Source organism: Poecile atricapillus, chromosome 2, assembly GCF_030490865.1.
Source record: "Poecile atricapillus isolate bPoeAtr1 chromosome 2, bPoeAtr1.hap1, whole genome shotgun sequence".
NCBI lineage: Eukaryota > Metazoa > Chordata > Aves > Passeriformes > Paridae > Poecile > Poecile atricapillus.
Window position 1 is genome coordinate 47,199,911 of NC_081250.1, and position 22,415 is coordinate 47,222,325.

The 22,415-nt window shown below is 38.0% G+C and overlaps 1 protein-coding gene across 3 annotated transcripts; it reads right to left on the reverse strand.

The window, feature by feature from the left end:
- Positions 1 to 1,459: 1,459 nt before the first annotated feature.
- HERPUD2 (HERPUD family member 2) lies at positions 1,460 to 22,016 on the reverse strand. 3 transcript variants are annotated; one of them, XM_058831592.1, is made up of 8 exons: positions 21,531 to 22,016; positions 16,038 to 16,115; positions 12,523 to 12,636; positions 10,365 to 10,522; positions 4,737 to 4,859; positions 4,112 to 4,435; positions 2,803 to 2,890; positions 1,460 to 2,466 (listed from the first exon to the last, which is right to left on the reverse strand). In XM_058831592.1, the coding sequence occupies exons 1-8, from the start codon at positions 21,675 to 21,677 to the stop codon at positions 2,305 to 2,307; spliced, it is 1,194 nt and encodes a 397-aa protein (XP_058687575.1). In that variant the 5' UTR covers positions 21,678 to 22,016; the 3' UTR covers positions 1,460 to 2,304. The 3 variants fall into 3 exon arrangements, with proteins under 3 accessions (XP_058687575.1, XP_058687574.1, XP_058687576.1); XM_058831591.1 differs by having other exon boundaries at positions 2,803 to 2,917; positions 21,531 to 22,014; XM_058831593.1 differs by lacking the exons at positions 12,523 to 12,636; positions 16,038 to 16,115 and having other exon boundaries at positions 2,803 to 2,917; positions 21,531 to 22,015.
- Between the last annotated feature and the right edge of the window lie 399 nt (positions 22,017 to 22,415).

The following is a 22,415-nucleotide window of genomic DNA, read 5'->3' on the forward strand; positions in this document are numbered from 1 at the left end:
CCTTTTCCAGAAAGTGCACCTTTTTTACCTCAATCTGCATTTCAATGCTTGTTTTGTATTTACTCATGATTGTAACCTTATTTTTGCTTCTGCCACTAGCTTTCTTCTGCCTCCAACTCTTTGGTAATGCTTCCTATCACATTGTAATTTTCCACTCACTTTCCTCAGTAACTGTATTTTTGCTTCTCCCTTCTTGCATCTTGGTAAGTTGTGGAAGCTGGGAGATTCTATGACCTTAAAATGATCTCGTGGAAGTGTGGCCTCTGTGACACATCACTCCAGCTCTGTGTTCTGATTAAAGCTTTCAGAACATCTCCCTCAACATCCAACCAACTGCCAGAATTTCCCATTTCACTATTTCAGACTTGTGAAACCTTTCAAATTTATCCTTGTCTGAATACAAACCAGCAGAGACAATTCTACACCTTTTCACCAAACCAGGGTTAACACCATATGAGCAGCTTTCTTAATCTAGTCTGCTAACAGCAGAGAGCTGCCACCAACAGCTTCCTACAACATGGAAAACAAACCAACCTGAACAACACTGGTAAGAAGCAACAGCAAATGGCTGTTGATAGCTGGTTACTGACAGGCCATAACTGCACAGATTACAGGTATGCTAACACAAAGACAAAAATAAAAATGGTAAAAGAAAAACTTTGGTAAAAGTGAGAAGGAGAACACACAGGTCAAATAGATGAAGCTTCTTCAATGTATTACAGAAATAAGGCCTATGACATCCAAGACTGCCACTTGTGACACTCATTTAAAAATGTACATTTTTGTAGCAGCTCTTAAATAGTAGTCAAGTTAGATCCATCTGCCAAACTAAAAACGTTACATTTCATGGACAAGGTGTACACGTTTAATGTATATGTAGTAAGGAACCAAAACCAAAAGAACCAAGCTGAAAGCAGCTTTCCATAATAAAAATAGGAAGAAAAGATTGTAACTAAACATGACTTATTCACCATTTGCTATATACCAAATAAAATAATTGATGCTTTTAAGACTTACATTTCTATTTCTCCTGACAAACTTGTAAAAAATTAAAAGGTTTTCTTTCAATTTAAAGCCTTGCTACACAGTCGTTTAACATAAACAAGCAAAAAATAAATCCCTATTTATCACTCATTCAGAATATTCGAGTTTTGCCCTGTACTTAGAAGTCAAATAAGCTTTCCTTTGGTAGTAGTGTAACCACCTTTGCAGACATTTTGAAGTTAAAAAGCACATGATATTTCAGAATTAAGAACAAAACCAAATGTACCTTCTAGACTGTGATTAAAATCTAAAGAAAGCAACCAATAACCTGACATAGCACTGTGCTACTCTCTCATGTACCATTTTTTTTCTTAGTTTTAATTAGGTTAATGAAGTTAAAGAATACAGATAGTCTGCTGTTGAGATCATACTTGTAACTGTATAGACGCTGCTACAAACACATCACTTCGGTCAATGCCAGTAATGCCACCATGATAACTTTATTACACTCTCAAATTAATCATATCCTCATCCTTAATGAGGCACAATTTAGCCATTTGCATTCAAATAGGCATATAAACATCCAAAAGAGTTACCATAACAGTTTTATTAAAAAACCTAGTGTACATATTTTGCCCCAGCGCAGCTATATTTTCCTTAAAAAGTACTGTATGTATCAAACATTTAAGGTTTATCCCATCACTGCCAATTGTCTTTGAAGAGCTGTCAAATACCTCCAACTTTAATACACTTCAGTACAGTCTCAAGAAAATGCTCTCAGCTTTTTAAACGACTATTTTCTGACATGAAGACAACATGCCATTAACAAGTAACCCTTGTGTTTACTGCATTCTCTCAGGAATTATTTAAGTTCCAAATCCCATGTGAGAATTCATAGCCTGTATCAAGCTAACACAAGATACATTATTCAGATAAATAGAGAGCATTTGGAAAGGTCTGTCAACATTCATAGTCTTAACAGCTCTTTAAAGAGGTAATGGTGCAGATTACATACAAGCTCTTTACCTCAGTGTAACACACATTTGAAATTAAAACAAAACATGGAAGACAAATATCTTTACATTTTATTCTTCAGAAAAAGAAGAATCTTAAAGAAAGCATTTAGTAGTCCACTTGTGCTTAAAATATTCAATGCATGAGAAAGCCAAAAGAAAAAAAAATACACATTTTTGTACACCATGATCAAAAAGAAAACATTATAAATTTTCAGAAATTGCACTGTATTTAGAACACTCTCTAGGATCTGCTCCACTTCTACGTATGGCTACTGAGGTTGCCTGACACAGTTCCTTTTCCACTTTAATTGCCAACCTGTGGAGGCCCTTCAGGGATCAGTGATGTGAAGAAGGTTGTGATAAAGGACCAAGCAGAAGCCATGAATCCAGGCTGCTGCTCTGTATTGCCATCTTCACCTGCATCTTCTCCATTGTCTTCATCAATCCCATCATCCATAAGTCGCTCCTTTAAAAACAGAAATTGAAGCAATTCAACTGCTTCTTTTCAGAATTCTGACATAAGGTAACCAGCAGTATCTTCCTACATTAAGTGATTTCTCTCAGAACAATTTCCTGAAGTAACTAGCATGAGGAAAGTCTGTGACTGAAGTAGAGACAATCAGTAACTGTCAGACTGGAGAAATACAGAACTTAAGCAGCAGGCACAACCTGAGGACAATGCTGAAAGCTTTTTGGTTAAACCAACTCCATTCCACAGAAGTTGACTTTCTGTCCAGGCACTACAGCATACTTTACAATATAATACATAGGAGTCTCAAAAGACATGTCTGCCCTTACTCACCATCTCTTCAAGATCAGGATTATTTGCATGTTGCCCATCACGGTTCACTTCTGCATTATTGGCTGCCTGTTGCTGGCCTCCCTCTTGCCTAAAGGGAAACCATCCAGCTTGGTGTCTATGTAAGAAAGTGGAACAGTTGAAAACCTCTCTTTTGAAAGGAACAAAAATATTTTTTTCTACAGCTAGCTACTGCAGCAAATTCTGTAAGTACTTTCAAGTGAATGAAGTTACATCTATTTTTCTGTAATTCATCCTTCTAGATTGAATGGTTATTCTTCAATGTCTGCATTAAGGTCTTGCTGTTCATAGCCCTCAGTTCCAGAAGAGGAATAATATAACATGATTACGTGATTTAATATGTAGAATACTTTTTATGGGTCTCCTCCCCATTTTTAAGTACAGAAGTTAAATAAGTTTTCAAAGCCAGCCTAAATTTTCTTAGGTTAAATTTAGTTTTCCCTGGAAAAAAATGAATTTAAACTTCAGCTAATGCTTGAACCACATTACTACTGTAAATAAAATAAGCCTCTCCTATACTTCCAAGCATCTATATTCTGATTTCAGCTACCCTACCTGTATGAAAGAACAGTCCTGGTTTGGACTGAGACTACAGTGTAAGGAAACTCCGAGTGCATGGCATCAGTCTAAAATATCAAGCATTACTGCTGTTTTCCACTTCTTTTTACATCATTAAGGTACCTTCATATGCAAGAGGAAGTGATGACAACAGTACTGGTATTTCTCAGCTAAACACAGAATGTGCCCAGGTCTTTATGATGTGCAGTTAAAAAATATTTACATCTCTGTAAATCTACCAGATCTAGCACCCCAACATTATACTACCACTACCTCAACTCTGCCCAACAAAATTTACTGCACACAACCCATAAATTATTTTGGAAATATACATGAGCTTTGCACTTTCACATCCAAGCAGTAAGTTAAAGTTTATGCAAGTTTATGCTTGACATATATGAGCTTCCCTCCCCTCACCCCTGCTTTTTAAATTTTCATCCCAAAATGCTACATTTCAACAACACTGATCTATTAATATCACCAATATGTAAGAACATTGTGTTTCAGGTATAAGAGGTATCCTACTTACTGTAAAAACATTTTGAGAATCACTTCTTTCTTCACATCAATTTCTCTACCTGTTTAAATTTACTTTTTTTAACAGACACACCCTACTGTAAAGGAGCACTGTGTAAATATTTGCATGTGGATAATTTTTAATTTTAAATGGAATGAATATTAGCACCATACTCCACATCTCAGATCTGCAGCTATACTCAACTGTTGTACTCACAAATAAACCAGCAGCATGGCTCCCATTACCATGACAAACCGACTGAAAGAAGAATAGAAGTATACAATGCTCAGAAGAATTGCTGCTCTAGAGAATGTGTACATCCAGTCCAGCCAGTCCCGGTTGAAGTCCTCTTCATTCACTACTGGGCCACCCTGTGCATTCATCTGAACATTTTGGTTTACAGGCCTGTTCTCCTGGACAGCTACATTTGGCACTGCTGCAGGCTCATTTGCAGGAGCACGTTCTGAATTTACAGCCTGGGCAACTGCAGATCTCGCTGGCTCAGTGCTGGAAGTCACTTGGGCTGAAACAGCAGCTTGGCTAAAAATTTAAACATAAACCTGGTTTGTCAAAAAACATGCACCATAATTACTAAGCCTGTCTTCTTTGCTACAGTTCCAGATGTAATACATGTCAAAACAAACCGCATTTTCCCTTAGATTTTTATTTACTAAGACATTAATTTAATTCTAATCCAAGACTGGCTTTCATAATTTACTGGACAAAACTAGGTATAAAACAGAGCTAGACAAAATAAACACAGACATTTTGATCCTGACAAAAAACATTTAATATATTCTTTTCACTAGTGTAGCTCAAAAGTAAGATAATGCAGACTTACTATTGCATGTAGTACTGACGTACATACATCTGTTGCCACCATATCATCTGTAAGGGACTGAATGCAGGATACATAGAAAATCCAGCAGGAACACCTTGGCCTGGGAACTGGTTGCCTATATTGCTAGAACATGATTTAAAGAAAAATAGTCAGCTCTGAACTGTGACATTTAAAAAGCGTGCTAGCATTAAAAAACAATTAAAGTAGCATTTCTCTTCTCATTTGTACCCCTAAAATAACACTTTGAAATAACAAAGTGAGATCATTCAACCCATTCCAAAAAAGCACTATATTTTGATAAAAGAAATTAACAAGCAAAGTTATTTCTCTAGAAAGAACATTTGGCTTTGTACTTAGTATGTCACTAGCTGCATCTCTGGGACAAAACAATGCTGGAAATTTTTCAAGACTATGCTAACTACAGAAATTCTTCCATACAATTCCTTTTAAGTTCAGAGATCATCCTTAAAGGTCTACAGGAGCTCTAACGGGAAAACTTACTATCTTCTATAGCATTCTTTTAGAAGCAATACTTAAATATCACTGTGATCAGAGATGTGAAGAAATATCATATGCAAAGACAACAAACTTATCTTTCAGATACAGCTTCTGAAGATTGCAACTAAGAACATTGTAAAGGATTTACTACCCCCCTTCAATATTTTGAGCATATGTGATTCTCCTCCCTATGGGCTTTTAACTCTGATTCACATGCAAAAGAGGGAAAACTCCTGTAGTAAAGTTTTGTGTTTCGTTTTGTCTGCTATTAGACTTCTTATCCTCTCTTACCTCCTAGAGCATATAGCATGTTTTGGCAAGATTTCCAACTCTTTCCCAAAAGATTTTGATGTAGTGAACTGTAGTAAACCAGGACATCTTTCAGGACAGCATGAGAGTATAAAGCATGAAGAAAAGTTTATTCAGACTGCAGGTAGCAAAAGCTGAGACTGCTGTAATTGTACTGCAGACTACACCTGTTCCCTAAGTAAGGCACTCCCTGCAAAGATATCACCAAGAGATTTCATTAGTCTTACCAGGCATTCAGATATACACGACATGCCCAGAAAGAAAGATGGGAGGAAGACATTAAAATCTTTTTTCTGTGTTAAACATGAATACATATTTCACTGTAATTCTGTACAAGTACCTGCCATGCAACTCCATGACCTCTGCTAAAACTGTTCTGCTTCCGTTTAGCCATAATCTGTTTTGACAACATTTATGGGGGAAAAAAAGAAAAAAAAAAAAAAAAAAAGAAAGAAAGAAAAAGTACAAAAGTACTTTCCTGATACTAAACACAAACTGAGATAGTCATAGACGTTATTGAAGGTTTATTTTAAAAATTGAAAGGGTTAACTAGCAGCCCTGCTGATGCTATTTACTTATACATTATTAGCATGTTGAAACAGCAATGCCATGAAGCCACTGTTGAAAAACATTAATCATGATTTACAGTTACAAGCTGTAAGAATGTGTTTTTCTATCCCTGGAACTGTCAAACACTTGGAGAGATAAGACTCCTCCAAAATTCACAAAATATTTGACCTCGAAATGTAAAGATGATTTAAATACTCTACATGAGTATCATTAAGTACTGTGCTGAGACAAACCAATGAGCAGTGTCTCAATTTCAAGCAAGTAGAGTATCAGATGAGTTTCTGAACAAGCAGGATCACTCACTTCCACCTCAGTCACCAAAAAGCAGTGCTACTCAACTTGCCCAAGTGAGTTGTGAAGGAATTCGCCACTTCCTTTTCTCAGATACAGATTTTAGGGTTCTTCCTTGTAACATCTATGTTGACCTTAAGAAAGGTTGAGGCCTCAACACCTAACAGCTTGCCCTCACAGATGTATCTTTTAGAAATATCATATTTGAGCCTCACCTTTCTTTCAAACTCTTTCAAAACCTGCTTTCTTGATGTCTTAAAGCCTAATAGTAGATTAAGTAGCCAACTCAACTCAAACCACAGAAGTTATGTCATGTTCTTTTCTTCCACATTATTTCTTTCACACTCAAATATTGTGGTAGGTTTTTAATCTTTTTTCCCCCCAACAGCTTTTCTAGAAGGCATAACTGTTTGAGAAGCAAGACTTAATTTTTCAAGACCTGATCCCATTAATTGAGCAAAGGTAGACTGGCTTACAACTGGCTTCTGGCTTAGAATGCCAACTAGTACAGCAGCATTTTGTTTGCTCATCAAAAATCAAAATGAGGCAGATGTTGTCAATTATACAGCTATTACAGTTGCCATGGTATTAAATTAGCTTATGAAATTCAGAAACAACTCTTTACACTGCAACAATGTATTTCAGTCAGAAGAAGCTCCCCAAAGGAAGAGTATCTTCTCAGCAAAGCAAGGCAGCTGGCTGCTCAAGGAAAAAGTAAAGTAGCACAATACTTTCTCCTCATCCTTTTCCAAACAGAGGAGAAAGAGATAGGAAGCAGAGTATTTCAAAAGAATGGCAGCAACAGTGTAAGGACAAAGCAAATAGTATCTGTACAGGCATTCCAAGACTGTAGAACAAAGTAGAGCAGACAATAGAAGAACAGTTGAATAAGCCAGAGAACAGTTCAAATGGTAGAAGTAGCTTCAGAATATTCTGAAAAGACACACAGTGCTCCTCAGGATGGCTAAAAAGCTCAAAACTACTTCTTTTGGTCTACAGAAGACACCCAAATGAACTAACCAGCACTGAATTTTAAAGTAAGGTTATCATGAAGATACTGCTCACCACTTGTGAAAAAACAAGACTTTTTATTTGAACTTAACAGCTTGGGACATCAGCTTCAGGTGGTATTTCAGTTTCCTCCGCTATGTTATTTGCTACTTAGAAGAAAATATAGTGAGCAAAGGTAACTGATGCAGCAAGGCATTTATGTGCTAGGATATACTGCATGCTGTCATTATGTCATTATGTCATTTGATTTCAAACATTACTGTGTGCACAATATGAAAACATTTCACTAGACGGGCCACCCACACTTGACAAATTATTTCACTGCCTTGATGTCTCTTGTCTGCTTACTGCTTCCAAGTGGTCTCCAGTCTGAAATGCGAGCCTTGTCAGGGCTGAGCTCATGTGTTCTGTTTCTGCCTGTGCATCACAGCACAGGTCCTGATCCCCATCAAAGTCCACAGGAGCCGACAATGCTGTGCTCGCTCCCCACAGCTAAAGGCTAACTTGGTACATACATAAGCTACTTGCCCAGTCCCACCACAAGTTTAGATCTTTTGAAAACAGCATTTGCAAAACTTTAAAAGCAACAGAAAGTTGTGGGTTTTTTTCCCTGTAATACTTCAACAATCTGAACTAAATGCTGTTTTCCCAAAGTATGTTCAACTCTCACACTGAAACTTTAAGCCAGGAGCTGAAAAAATATTGAAACTGTAATTTAATCATTTAACATTCACATTACTTATTTGTACAAATCAATCAAGTACTGCAAAATGCCCAAGGAAACTGACCCTTACATAAATTTTCAAACACCTGGAGATCTTTCCCCATCAGCAGTGCCTACAGTTCATCATGCAGCTAGAATAAAAATTGTTTGGTCATGAAAATAAAAGAAAAATCAACAAAGTAACACCAGTTTCAGCTACGAATCTTTATGCTACTAACAATTCTTGATCTGCGAATAAATTACATTAAAGCTAGATCCCAAAGTGATTTTTAAGAGACAGCTAAAAAAAAAGAGGGCATTTCTTACTGCTGGAATACAAGCAGATGCATCTGAAAAGATTATTGAAGCATTAAAAAGGGTTTTTAAGGAAGCAAGCTCTCCAGCAGGCAATGGGCACAACTTGGAGTTGAGCAGAGCCAATACCCAGCAGTCTACAAAGATCTACTTCAAGTTCTGACAGCCAGCATTCCATTAAAAGACTTTTTTTAAAAAAAGGCCTAGGATTATTTTGGCATTTCTGTTAAGATTAGGAATGCACTTCTGGAAACCTCCAGTCATTTGCGCTTACTACAGTTCTGTTTGCACCACAGAATGCTCTTGGATCACCATCTGGATTCCTTTTGGATTACACAAAATTGAAATAAGTGATTTGGGTGCACTGCTAATGCATCACAGTCACAAGCAGTACCCTATTCCAGGTAACAAAGTTAGAAATCATCCGAGTAGGACTGAAACCCCCAAAATAGGTACAGCACTTCTCAGAACCTTTTTCAGTCTACAAATCCACCCCTCTCAATCTCCATTATATGCTAGACATAGCAAAGCATGGACTTAGTATTTTTAATTTAAGTTATATTTTCTTTCCAAGCAATGTCTCCCAAACTGACACAAATTCATTCAGCTCAAAGAATGAAACCATAAAAAATGGTTCTGCTGCCTTTTCGAAGTCCACAGCCTATTCAGTTCACCACACTTGACAAAAACTCAGAATATGTCTGTGTGAAAAGCTAATTAAAATACAGATTAGTCATTTACAAAACAAATAATACATTGCTTTTAGAATTAATTTATATTAAACCAATAGCAGTCTTGACAGTCAACCTGTTGTCACCTTGCTCTGTCTGAAAGGCAAGTATGACCACTTCTGTGAAGATGCATTTGGTCAGAATAACATAAATCTCCACCCATTCTAAAGGCCATCTCTTCTCAGCAGACAGTACATTTCAGATAATAAAAAAAATTAACAAATTCAAGATGAAAACCAGCAAGAGTAGTGAAGTCTTAGTTAACTCTAATGAGAGCATGTAAATTAAACAAACTAAGTAAACTTTCAACAGCTCTTGGCATCTGTTTGCTTTCCAGCAACAGAAGCAATGTTATTGTTAGCACATTCTTATTTAGGGTTTTTTCAACATTCTCCAAAGCAGGTTTCTAGAATCTATACAGTACTGGGAGAACACCTTGTCAGAAAGGAAACTTGAAAGTGCTCCCTGAGGAAATGACAGCTATCACTTCAGAACACACTGTCCTCCTGTTTTCCCCTTGGAAGAAGCTACTACTACCACTACTACTACTACCAACAAAAAAAGTTTAAGCAGCTGCAAAGGTCACATGGGTTAAAATTCCTAAAGCTGCTTTTTAGGCACAAAAATATAACAGAATTTTAATAGTTATGTAATAACAGACGTGATCTAGACCTGGTTACGTTTCATTGGTAGATAGTTTCATTCTGTTGTAGATACACAAGCACTACACATACTCTAAATATCTGCATAGCATTTCTACAGTTGAATCCAATATGGAGAAATGAAGAATTAAATCTCGTGTGTGTCAGAAACTAGAAACCATCATACTCTACTAATATTTAGTGTTGACAAAATAAAGGACAGAAAAGACAACCAGAAGTAATAATTCTATCAGTTACATTACTAACTACATCCACTAGACATACTAAAGCTGCACTTACCCAAGAAAATTGAGGGCAGAAAGCATAAAGAAAAGTATAAAAAAACCAGCCTGAAGGGGAGCACCAAGAGCACTTCCTCTTTGACTGATTCCTAGCTGAAAACCCTAATTTTCATGTGGAAACTTTTCTCATGTGACTTATGCTTCAAGATGAACTAGCCAAATAATTTTCCAGACTGTGAAAGAAACGTAATTGCAACTGAACATTTAAAGCACTTCAAAGAGCATCAAGGAGTGAGGATTGCTGCAGTCTCACTTACCCTTGCATTAAATAAGGGAACTGGTGGCTTGGCGTGGGATTGCTATGTGCTTGTGGAAGATTACGATGTCTCACTCCATCTGCACTAGTGTTCAAAGATGTAGAAGCAGCTTCTTGGTTTGTGGACGAGGCAGCAGTTGATCCAGAACGGTCTAAATTCTAAAAAATAAATAAAATCGAGGTTGTGGATCTTTTGCCACACTTATAAGATTTACTACTATGTCTTAAAAAACTACTTGCTTTAATGTTTTGTCACAAGTTTTATTAAGAATATAAACACTGGGTAAGTCTTCTGTGGTTTTATTGGTTCTGGCAAGCCTTAGTAAAAACAGAAATTCAAAATTGCACTCAGGTGCAAGAGGGGAAAAAAACCAGAATTTTTCAGAAAGACTCAACATTTGATAGTTTCCCGAGAAAACCACAAGTCACTGTTAATCATAGCTTCAAAAAGCTGAAGCAAACTAAAACTTAATTGAAAGAATATTTAGCAGGAACAAAAATTCTAGTGGCTATTGTTAACAGAAGGAACTACAACTTCAGGATATGACTGTCTTCGGAGATAGTTTTAAGCCACTATCTCTAGTTTTTCTAGCATAGTATCTCTATGCTATTTCCCTATCCTTATCTTTAGTTACCCCTTCTACTCTTCACCCTCTTCACTGTGCCAGCTGCCCAGTCCAAATTGCTGCGGTCACCGCTGGAAGGGGGCTATCAGTGGGAATAGGGAAACAGCTGTGAATTCCTAGGAACAGCTAGGCTCCAAGGAACACACCTGAAGCTAGTGTCAGACCTCTGATACCTGGCTTCTAAACTGTCACCATAACAAGATTACAATGGGGCCATTGAGATGCATTATTTCCGTTTTAATAAATCCCAAAATCCTGTTGCTAGGAATTACTGTAGTGTTTACTCAGTAGAAAATCCTCTAACTTTGACAACTCAGGAAGTGAGAAGGTGCAATTACTTAAGACAGCTATATCACATTTGCCCTACAAAGAAAACAAAAAAAAATTACCACTAGACAGTCAGGGTGGGGAGGAGAACAAATAGAAGGATAAAGACTATTCAAACTTTTGGTTTAGGCTGTTTCCTCCAAAGTATTATAAACTTAGCACTTTGCATACTGCCTGCTTTAAGCAGTCATTAATACAGTCATTCAAATACAACATTTACAACTGATGTACACAGCAATAAAATACAGTGCCAACATTGTGTCCTGCCTGTAAACAGTGATATAAACACAGTCCTTGAAAAGATATTGTAGCTACAGTCCTCTCTCTACCATTGCTTAAACAGCTCATGTTTCTGACCGTCACACAGCAGCCTGACACAGGCCCTATCAACAGCAGAATGAAGACAGCTTCCAAGGGCATTTCCCATATGCTGACAATCCATGCCCCTCAGCTGAAAAGTACCTACAGTGGCATTGTATATATCCCTTTCTGACTAACCTTCAAGGGTTGCTTAGTGATAGTGCCAATTCTGGAAAAAGCCAAGAACTATGAAGTTCTCAACAGAAATCGTAACTGCTTTTAAAACACAATACAACCAAAGACCATCATTTTGGAGGGTATGAAGAGGGGAAGGCTCAAAACACCATAAACAAACATGTTCTGTAAACAATTTAACTAATGGAAGTGTTAAGAACACTTCCTACTTTTGACTGTCTTGCAGATGCTATGACTAGCTTGAAGTTCATACATAAATTCTGGCCAATTCCTGTCAAACAGAAAAAAAACAGGCTAAGTTCCACCTTTATCTCATGACAATGGCAATATTTTGACTGGTCTCTCTTAAATTTTCACAAAACAAATCTAAACTTAGTTTTTCTAAAATTCTGAATACACTGTGTGATTTCTGCCAAAGAGACAAGGATATGGAGAGAAAGGAAAGTGTACTTTTTGATACAGTGTAAAATTGCTTAGAAAAAGTAGTGCTTTATCATCAAATAAACATAACTATTACAATTTGAAAAAAGGTCATCTTTGTTTAAATAAAAATACATCCTTAGATACTCAAGTCTAATTGTACAAATTCCTATGGTATGCTCTACTTTCAACACACCATTTCACAGACAAATATAAAATGTTAAAGGAGAAATTAATGGCAAGTTTCCTTAGCATAGAAGGAATTCGTGTCCTGTGTAAGAAAAAACTCACTGAGTTACTGCTGGAGGTTGATGCTCCATGACCTTCTCTACTGGTGCTGGGTTTTGGTGAACTTGGAGGTGTCCGAGATGTACATACCAGGTGAACCATATGATATTCATCTTGCTAAAAATTAAAGAAATTGAAGAGCTAAAGCAACAAAATTGGAGAAACTTACAAGTAAAAAATGGTCTTTAAAAATTCAGAGTTGTAAACACTAAAGAAACATTATACAAAACAGACCATAAAGCAACACTTGAGTCTGGCACAAGAGAATCCTACTGTTTCACAAGTAATGTCTTCTTAGAAGCTGTCCAAAATAACACATGAAACATGGACTTTATCCCTGTTTTTCCTAAAACTGCAGTATAGCAGAACCAATGGAAGAACCCTAGGAGAGGCATGAGGAAGTGTATCACAAGCTTTGACTTTGACTTTTATTTTGGAAAAATCTCACACCTTTTACAGGGCTCAGTTTACCTAAACTTAAGAATGTTTACACTTACACTGAGATCTATGAAGAGTGTTATTGAATAGAGACATCAGGGTAGATGAAAAAGGCAGGTGCTGGAATTCCACAAGCAGACCAAGATGTGAACAATGTGCCAAGCACCGCATTCACTTTGCTCCTGTTTAAGGTTTGCTCAAGCCTAACCTGCAGACAGGCAACTGAAGGGCCCCTGCAGATATTCCATGCTCAGGAAATGCTATTCAAAGTGCTAGGTGGGGCTTGAGTATTCCTAAATATTTGAAAGTGAGGAAGCAGATGCATGCCACCACTTGAACCCATTAGCAAGGCCATGCCAATTCTGCAGGAACACACTCACCCCCGATCTGGAGGCTGTAACTTCAACCTGTAGCTATTTCACTGTACCAAATTAAAAAACACCCTTACATGGCCATAGCAACACAACAGCTATTGGCTGCATGTTTAAATTACACACTGCAGCTTCCTCAGTAACTAAATTTTAAACAAGAAGAGCAACAAAAACACCCCTCTATCCTCTTCTGAAATCAGCATGGTGCAGGCAAGTTGCCATTTTTAATGAGATGACATTCAGAAAATCTGCATTGGGAGGATTTTTTTAAAACTATATATAAATGTGCTATAACAGCCATTTACCCATTTTCATGGTTTTGATTTTCAGGAATGGAGAAAACTAGACAAATGCTTTAATATGCCACTGTGCATTACTGCCAGCATAGCCAATGCACACTCAGTTATTTAAACTCCTCCCTGTGTACTGGCCCCTAACCCCAAGCACAGCCTCACTGCTACAATTGAGTGTAATTTCTTACCAGCCAGTGATAGCAAGAGTCAGAAAGCACTGAACATAGGTGAACAGCACTTTGACCGTGTCAAAAGCCTTTAACCTAAATAATCACCCTCTTTCTAGATAATAATTTATGCCCCTGGGAAAGGCAAGGGAAGCTACATACCACTAGTAAGCCTACAGCATACAGTTCATTGTAATGTACTTCTATTCATAAGTAATGTGTTGGACATCACTGTGCTAGAAGAGTGCCATGACTTCCAGCCTCGAGGCATTTTGTATCAGTGAAATGACACTGGTCAGTGCCAAGGAGCAAGTATCACAAAGCTAGACTGAGTGATTTAGTAAGTCCTCAGATAATATTAGGAACTTAAAAATAATCAAGTAGGAATATTTTGGCAGAGAATGAGACTGAATTTAAGTTTAATCAAGTTTATACATTTTCCCCAAAAGCTCTCAGAAGCTTTAGTATAAAAACTCTTCTTCCAACACGAATTTGTAACTTTGTGCTTCAGACAGGTGTGTTTTCAAATTCATTAAGTTTCTTTAACTACACCTGAGGCCTATAACTGCCATTATGACTTTAAAGCATTATGCCAATGCTTTAAAGTCAAGCACAGCCCCTCTATGGCGAAGATAGACATTAGTTACAAAGTTTCTCCTCTAGCACACAAACAAAGTTTCAAATCCTGTTTTCCAAGACAGGCATGCTGCAAATAGGCCAAGTGAATTTAAGGAATTTGGACTTCATTTTGTCCTTAGCAAGCAAAGCTAAACTTTGAGTAAGTTCTATAACCATTTCCTTGAACATTTGAGCAGTACAGGGCATACTGGTTTGCAACAGTCCAGCTTCAGTTTTCTACTATACATAACAAACTGCAAACATTTTCTTTGGTAGGAAGTTTAATCTCATTTAATAAAATCTATTTCAGAATAAAGATTATAAAGGAACAGCAGTGTTAATCTGCTGAAGCAATACTCAATACTCCTCTACATCTGTTTTTCCATCTTAATACTAAAGTTCAGTTGCCCACTTTCACTAAAGCAACATCCACGTTTGGAGACTTTCCTCCATAGGAAGTTTTAAAATGTGACCCACCCACTCTTGTAGCCTGTAGATTGATTTTTACTTCAATACATTATAAAAAAGTACCCTTACCAACAGCCAGGTACTGTATTAGAGAGTTCATCTATTTCATAGGATTAAAAACTGTGCAAGGACCTAAGGCATTTCCCCAATAACAGCTATTACTTCATCCTGAGCTGTTTACAAAGAATTTAGACAGCTCAACATAATGCATCATGTTTCCTGTCACCATCAAAACTGAAACCAAAGTTCTTTATTATCTACCCTAAATATATTGTTCTACACATTTTTAAGAAAACTTTCCTAATTTAATAGTCCCTACTAGGTGGTATCATTAATCCAAGCTATTTGAGCCAGTTTGAAAACCAAGTGCATATATTCCAAGATTCCCTGCATGAGATGTCATGTATATTCAGAATTGGGATCTAAATGTTGACTGAAGAAACAAAAATTAGCTAATAGAATTATTTTTCCAATAGGAACCAACAGAATTTTTAAAAAGTATGGAATTAAAAGAGCAAGAACCAACAAAGTTTTAAACATCATCAGGAATGGTTAACAGCTGACAAATCAAAACCAAGACAACAAACAACCTTCCCAGGAAATTGTTCAGGAATTGAGAATTCTGGTTCTGCACAATTAATATATTACTCTTTATCTGCTTACACAAGTGCCATGACTGACATAAATTCTGGATTCAAGCCTCTATGAGAATTTAAAAGATGTCCCAAATCAACACAAATACATTGTATTATTCCATTTATATGACAGTGGTAACTGTCCAAAGAAGTCAAAGCCAAGATGGAACTCTAAGCAACCTGGTCTAGTGCAAGATGCCCCTGCCCAAAGCAGGAGGGTTGAATCTAGAAGATCTATAAGGTCCCTCCCAACACTATGGTTCTATGATATACAACATATCACTTGCCTGGGACTTAGCATAGCCTGCTTGGTCTCCCACCAATTGGAAACATGCCTCAATCCACAAGCATCATAATCCTACACACAAGGCATACTTGAAAATGTATTTTCCAGAACATATCAACATTATATGGTTACATCTCTCAATACAACAATGAAAATGTGAAGTTAAGCAAAACAAATCTAAATTCCTACTTCCCAAAAATGGGCTTTGATCAAATACTGCATAGTGTTGATATCAAGCTTACTTTTCTGAGAACATCTTTCAGCTGCAGATGATCAGGAAGCAGTCTGCCAGAATACACCAGTCTCTGATCCTTTGTACACTAGGAGATGGGGACAAAGAAAGAAATTATTTTTTTTCCTGCTGTACAGGTATATAGCAGGAGATAAAAGTAATTTTCTCATCTGCAAATGTTAAGTCCAATCACCAACAGACAGAATTAAAAACATTTCAGAGGCTTCACAAGTCTAACTCACAAATTACTTCTGAAAAATAATTATACTATTAAGCACTCAGCAAGAGTGCTATAACAATTAACAACATTTAAGGGCAAATGCTTGTTAAGAAAACTTTCAAGTACATTCAAAAACTCCTGTCTTTTAGTGATTTATTCTTTGACCTGCTCCTGGTCCCAGGCATCTTCTGAAAATATAGATGGAAAAGTGGCTGCAGCAAAGAGAGTTCGCAGAACAATGGAATGCCAATTAAAATACACAGAAGAGCACAAATTTTAGTATTTTTCCACAAGGACTTTCTGTTATTAGTCCTTGCCCCCAACCTCAAACCCCCTGCAGAGAAAAAACCAAAAACAAACAAACCACAAAACCAAAAACAACATAATTAGAAAAAACAAGAAGGAAAACATTAAAAAGCAAGAAGAAGCAAAAGCATTATTTTAAGGTAGCCTTCCTTAAAAAAAAAAACCCTTTTTTAAAAAAGCTGGATAAGCTTTTTTTTCCTATTCTTATAGTTTCATAGCTTAAAATAATCTAGTATTGTAAACAAAGGTTTTACTTCTTTTTTTAACAAGTGATATACTGTTCACATGATAATAACTTCGGACTATTCCACCCAACAGAAATAACAGAATTACTTTAAAGGAAACTATTTGAGGAAAGTAAACTATATCTACAGAAAGATGTCCAGTATGCTTAAATGAGGAGCTTACTCAGTCAAACAAGAGAAAGAAAAACAAACAAATGCTAAATGAATAAATCAAGCCTAACATCAGTGGAACAGACATGCATTATCAACATGAACTATTTGAAGAATTTCCCCATCATGCAAACACCAAGTCTTACACCACTCCTCTTCCTATCCCAGCCTTCTGCTACCCACTCCTCAGTCTTGTTCACACTAATACTAAAACAAATAACTGAGCCCCAGATCTCTGTGATTAGGAAAAGCTTTCACAGAAGTTTTTGACAAGTTTTTACTTTCAGTAGCCTTCTACAGATCTCAAATAATGTAGTACAATACAGAAATGTTACAAAACGTTTTTGGTTTTTTTTAACCTCGAAAAAAAAAAGGTCATATCATTAGAACAAAACAGAGATACTCAAAGCAAATAATGCTAATAAGTACTCAGTAAATCTGAAGCTTTAACTTTTTTCCCAAAGCCATTCACTAGTCATTCATGATTAAATATATATTTTTTTAAAAAATAGTCTGCCACATACTGTGCAGAACGGTTTACCACTTCTATTTAAGAGCAATTTTCTCTATTTTTCTGCACTTTTCTGTATTTTTAATTAGTGGCACCGGACAGTATTTTTATGTCACACAACACAGGGAACTGGTTATTTGCAGGTCAAATTGATAAAATACTGCAATACATTCAACAACAATGCTGTACTATTTCTATTAACATTTAAAACAACAACAAAAAATGCCTGACTCCTGTCAGTAGCTTCTTTTGAGCTATACCATTTTGTTGCTCCCTTCAAGCAGGAACAGGCTGCCAGCAGAATGCAAGTTTGCAGTTTGTACTTGGGAAAAGCCAGAAAAATCAGAATTTAAGCATCCCGATTAAAGAAAACTTTAATTTCCTGTAAATTGGAAACTTCTTGCTTCAGCTTGACCAGTGCAGTCAGAAGAAAAATCTTAAGAATCCTTGTTTCTGGGTCCAGAAACAGATTATCTGGAGATTAGTAAGAACTGATAAGCACTTAAAACAAGGAAAGCCCAACAGCAAAAACCCCTCAAACTGCAGATCTTTAAATCATCATCCAGCACAGCACTAGTGTTGTTTTGTCTGTGTCACTCCTAATGGAGCTTTCTACACAGTCACTTTCAATTGTCCTCTAATGTACCTCGTGAACCAGTCCCTCTTCCACCCCCTCTAATTAAAGTATCTTCTCAAAGATACAAGTAACATTTAAATACCAGTATTTTACAGAGGTGAAATAGGCAAGATTAAAAGGGCCACTCAAAGCTGACTATGAGGCCTTCAGTAATGGATTTTAACTCCCTACAAAACCACAAAAGAAAAGGTTAAACATATGTTGAGTACTGTAAATCACATTAAACCAGAGATTGTACTGATGAAGATGAGGCCTTAAAACCCCATACTCCTCCCTTCATAAATCAAACACCTACCTGAGAACTAAAGGATTATCACTTGCAATTCTCAGGTTGAAAGCCTGCAATTCTGAAATGGGCTTTTTTTTTTTTTATTGCAAATGAAAAAAGAGGTAATAAATGTGGAAACACAGTAGTTCACATATATGCCAAAGTAAATAGAAAAGGCATTCAACTCATCCTCTGCCAGAGGAAATTTCACTACCACACCTCCTGCTTCAAGGAACAGCATGCTCACTGCTAGCTGAAACACTGAACTGTGATGGAAAAACACCTCAAACCACATATTTAGAGCAGCCCCATTTTCAGAAGAAGAAAAAAAATCATGGCATTAGAAAAAAAATATTCTAGAACCTAGAGTGAGATGTGAGACAGTTTGCAGATCAAAATCCAAAAGGTATATATTCAAAACTAAGAACCCCAGAGATACTGGTTTGGAATTTTTTCCTCCATTTTTCATGCAAGACTTCTTTTGCAATGCTTTAGTCCAAATTAGCTGTGCCCAGAACATTACCAAACACCAAACCTAAGACAGTGTAGCAATGTCCTGTAGAAACACAGGCAATCTCTGAGCTGTACAGCTGCAGCTACCAGACAGGTATTATTTCAGTTCACTAAGCCTTTCTCCCATTCTTCCATAGGAAATAAAATTCCAGACAACCACATCTAGTTAGAACTGTAGGCAAATGCTAGATGACAGGTACTGCGGGAAATGAGAAACAGCAGTTTTAAATTACTGTTTATGGGTGTAATCGATGCAGCAGTTAAGGTACTGAAGGTAGGATCTGCCAGACTGAGACACACAGGCTGATTTTACAACAGTCTTGTGTTATTCCACATAAGTATTTCATGTAGAGATATTGTAACTGCAGTACTGTCTGTGAAAACTGGTGCAGTCAGGGAGCAAAACTACTGACAAACGTGAATCTTAGTAAAGACTCACAAACTAATTTAATACCCTTCTGAACCTATTTAGCTTATTCAAGCATTTACTTTGAAAAATATATCAACTTTAGTAACAACTAAACCAATTTAAATCTGCCTGTATTTGAAATTTGTATGTATTCAGGCAAGTAATTTACACAAATTAATCTGGAAAAATCCCAAACAACACTGCCTCAAGACCTAACTTCTCATTTGCCTGTTCTAACCACCTCACTTTCTGAAAACATACTCTTAATAAATTGTAAATTTAATTAGGACACTTACAGTTATCATCAGTTTACAGACTGATTTACAGAGGCACATGCAAGAATGAGGTTCAAGTCACATAGAAAACTTGAAATACTATGTACAGCAGTGACAGCAACAGATTTCTACTTTACACCCCTAACTTCAAGAACACTGCAAGGCCTGTATAGTCTCTGTGTTCCACCACCTTAAAATAGCATTGTAATAGAAATTATTTCCAGGACCTATCATATTGAGGGAACAGAGAAATCAAGCTTTTAACACTGATCTGGTTTAAAAGGAAAAAAAAGATTTAAAAAAACAGGGAGGAGGAGGGGAGCTCCTAAAAGAAAAAAGGACTTATACACATTTGAAAAAAGCAGTAGCACTGAACATCAAAAATATATCAAGCCAAAAATACACTTTTTGATTTTACTATACATAGGAGCCATCCTATTAAACACCTTTCTCCTCCCCCATGTTATTACTTTAATTTCAAAGGTCCTATGAAATAAAAATACTATGTTCTATTATTAGTTTAACTGCAAGTGCAGTAAATCCAGATTAAATTGGAATTACTGAGATAATTCTCATTAAAGAAACTCCCCATTCTTTAACTCAGAACAAATTTGGGTATGCTGAACTAGTCATTTAATACTGCGAGGCATGATGAGGAATCTATTTTCAACAGAAGAAAGACGTTTCAGGAAACTGAAATTTAACACTATACTACTGTTTAAAGCCTACAGTGCTACATGAAAACCTCTTGTTCATTAAGGTTCTTTCCTTTCAGGAGCTCAGTTTAGCAGGATCATTCATAGGATGAGTAAGACAACTAGTGTTTAAACACAAACACGTCACTGGAGGAAATTCTAGTGAGGAGGAGGAAGCAGCAATCAGCTGGAGTGGTATTTTTGTTTTTCATAGCAGATAGGCTCTTTCAGCAGAGAATTACTCACAGCAATAACTATATTCACAAACTCTCACAACTGCTTAGCAGACGTCAATGTACCAATGACACAGCCCAAGTTGCTGGCTGCTTTTCTTCTTTCTCCAAAAGGCAGAAACCCTTTTTGAGACAAAGCTATTATTTTACTTTCTTCTGTCAAAAAATCAACAACGGCAGTAATTCTTCTATTGAACTGGGTGCAAAATGATTTAAAATATTATCTTCTTCTGATGTTTTCTAGAGCCTGGTTATAGGCCCCAAACGCTGCTGCAGTTGTCCAGAACAAATTTTAAATATACTGTTCTGCATGACTGCCTTTCTACACATACACAGTATTATCATTTATTGCCTACTGCTTTTTTCATAGCCCCTTTTAACTGCCACATTTAAAACTTAAGAAGAATTTAGAAATAAAGTGTATTTCCCTCAGAAACTAAAAAAGCCATAGGTATTAAGTTTCAAAATACAGTCACAGCTGTCATACAAGTTCGTGTAACACCTGACAGCAAAATTTTTAGCACAATCTCAAGAAAAATGGCTTTTCAAAGAGGAAACAATTTTGAAGGCTGTTCATAGTTTCAAGTAATATAATAATAATAAACACTTATCTACTCCAGTGAATTCCCTAGATCGTGTTAACCTTAAGCATATCACTTATACTTTAGAACAGACAGAACTCTGAGCCAGCGCTCTTAGAGTTACAAAAATTAGTCTCAAATTCAGTTAACTGAGACACTGAAATCTCAGTTCCTTAAAAAAGATAAGCGAAGCACTAGTAAGCATCTTGAGCGATATCGCCTTTCAGGATGCTACACTTCGATCTTCTCACACGATGCAAAAGAGCAGCTTAATGTTTGTTATACCGCCAACTTCCCTGAAAGCAGAGGGACGGCCATCGCCTTCACGCAGGTCACTCTTCGGCAGCTCTTGTTTGTTTACTCAACAAGGCTTAGGGGAAGTCTCGACCGCCTGTCCCCACGTCGCCGCAGTGCCCAGCCTTACCGCCAAGGCGAGGGAAAAGGGCTGCCAACAACTCACCGGCTTGCTGGGGTACACCTTGGAGAGGTGGGACTTCAGCTTGCCCACAGTCCACTCCAGAAAGCAGCTGATGGTCTGGTCGGTGTATTTCTGATTGGGGGCCTTGATGATGAGGGTCACCGGGTGCTCCACCACGCTCTGGTCCATGCTGCCCGCGGGCCCAGCCGGCCCTGCCCCGCTCTCCTCCTCCCCGGGGACACGACACCGCTCAAACCTTCGGGGGGCTCCGGGCGGGTTCAGCGGCCGGGGGCGAACTTCCCGGGGGAGCTGGGGGAGCCCATCCTCGTGCTGGCGCTCCGGGAACCGCAGCCCCAGGGAATCTCACCTTCGTTCCCCGCGCCCGCGGGAGCAAAGGAACAGCACAGCACCCGGACGGCACCCGCCCGGGCCGAACCTTTCCAACCACGGCACCGCCTCGGCCTCCGGCCGCGGCCGCCGCGTAAAATGGAGGCCGGAAGCGGCGCCGCCGCTGTGCCCGCCCCCCGCAGCTCCCGCCGAGCGGCACCGGGGGGCGCCCGCGGGCCGGGAGGCCGCAATGGCGGGCGGGGCTGGGCCGGGAGGCAATGGCGGGCAGGGCTGGGCCGGGAGGCAATGGCGGGTGTGGCTGCGCCGCCGCGGGTGTGGCCGTGGGCGGCCGCCGCGGTAGGAGGTGTGGGTGTGCGCTGGCTGTGCGGGCCGCTGTGCTCGTTGACAAGAAGGTCTCAACGACTGAAAAGCTGAAATGCTTCTCAGCACGGGAATTAAAGCTTTGCTGCTTGTGTTTCTTGTCTCCGTCACCGTTGCGTGGGAATGCCGCAGTGTAGTTATCCCAAATATCCTTGTGAGGTCAGGAAATGCTGTTTTATAACCAGAATGATTTGATAACCAGAATCACAAAATTACAGA

Bases quoted from the DNA above. Each gene is read 5' to 3' on its own strand.
- HERPUD2 (XM_058831591.1), bottom strand. From the start codon at position 21,677: ATGGACCAGAGCGTGGTGGAGCACCCGGTGACCCTCATCATCAAGGCC. The intron at 12,637-16,037 runs GTAAGCTTGATA...TTTAATTTTTAG, and splicing joins TGAAAGATGTTCTCAGAAAA to CAAGATGAATATCATATGGT. The intron at 10,523-12,522 runs GTGAGTTTTTTC...TTTATTTTTTAG, and splicing joins CAACCTCCAGCAGTAACTCA to AATTTAGACCGTTCTGGATC.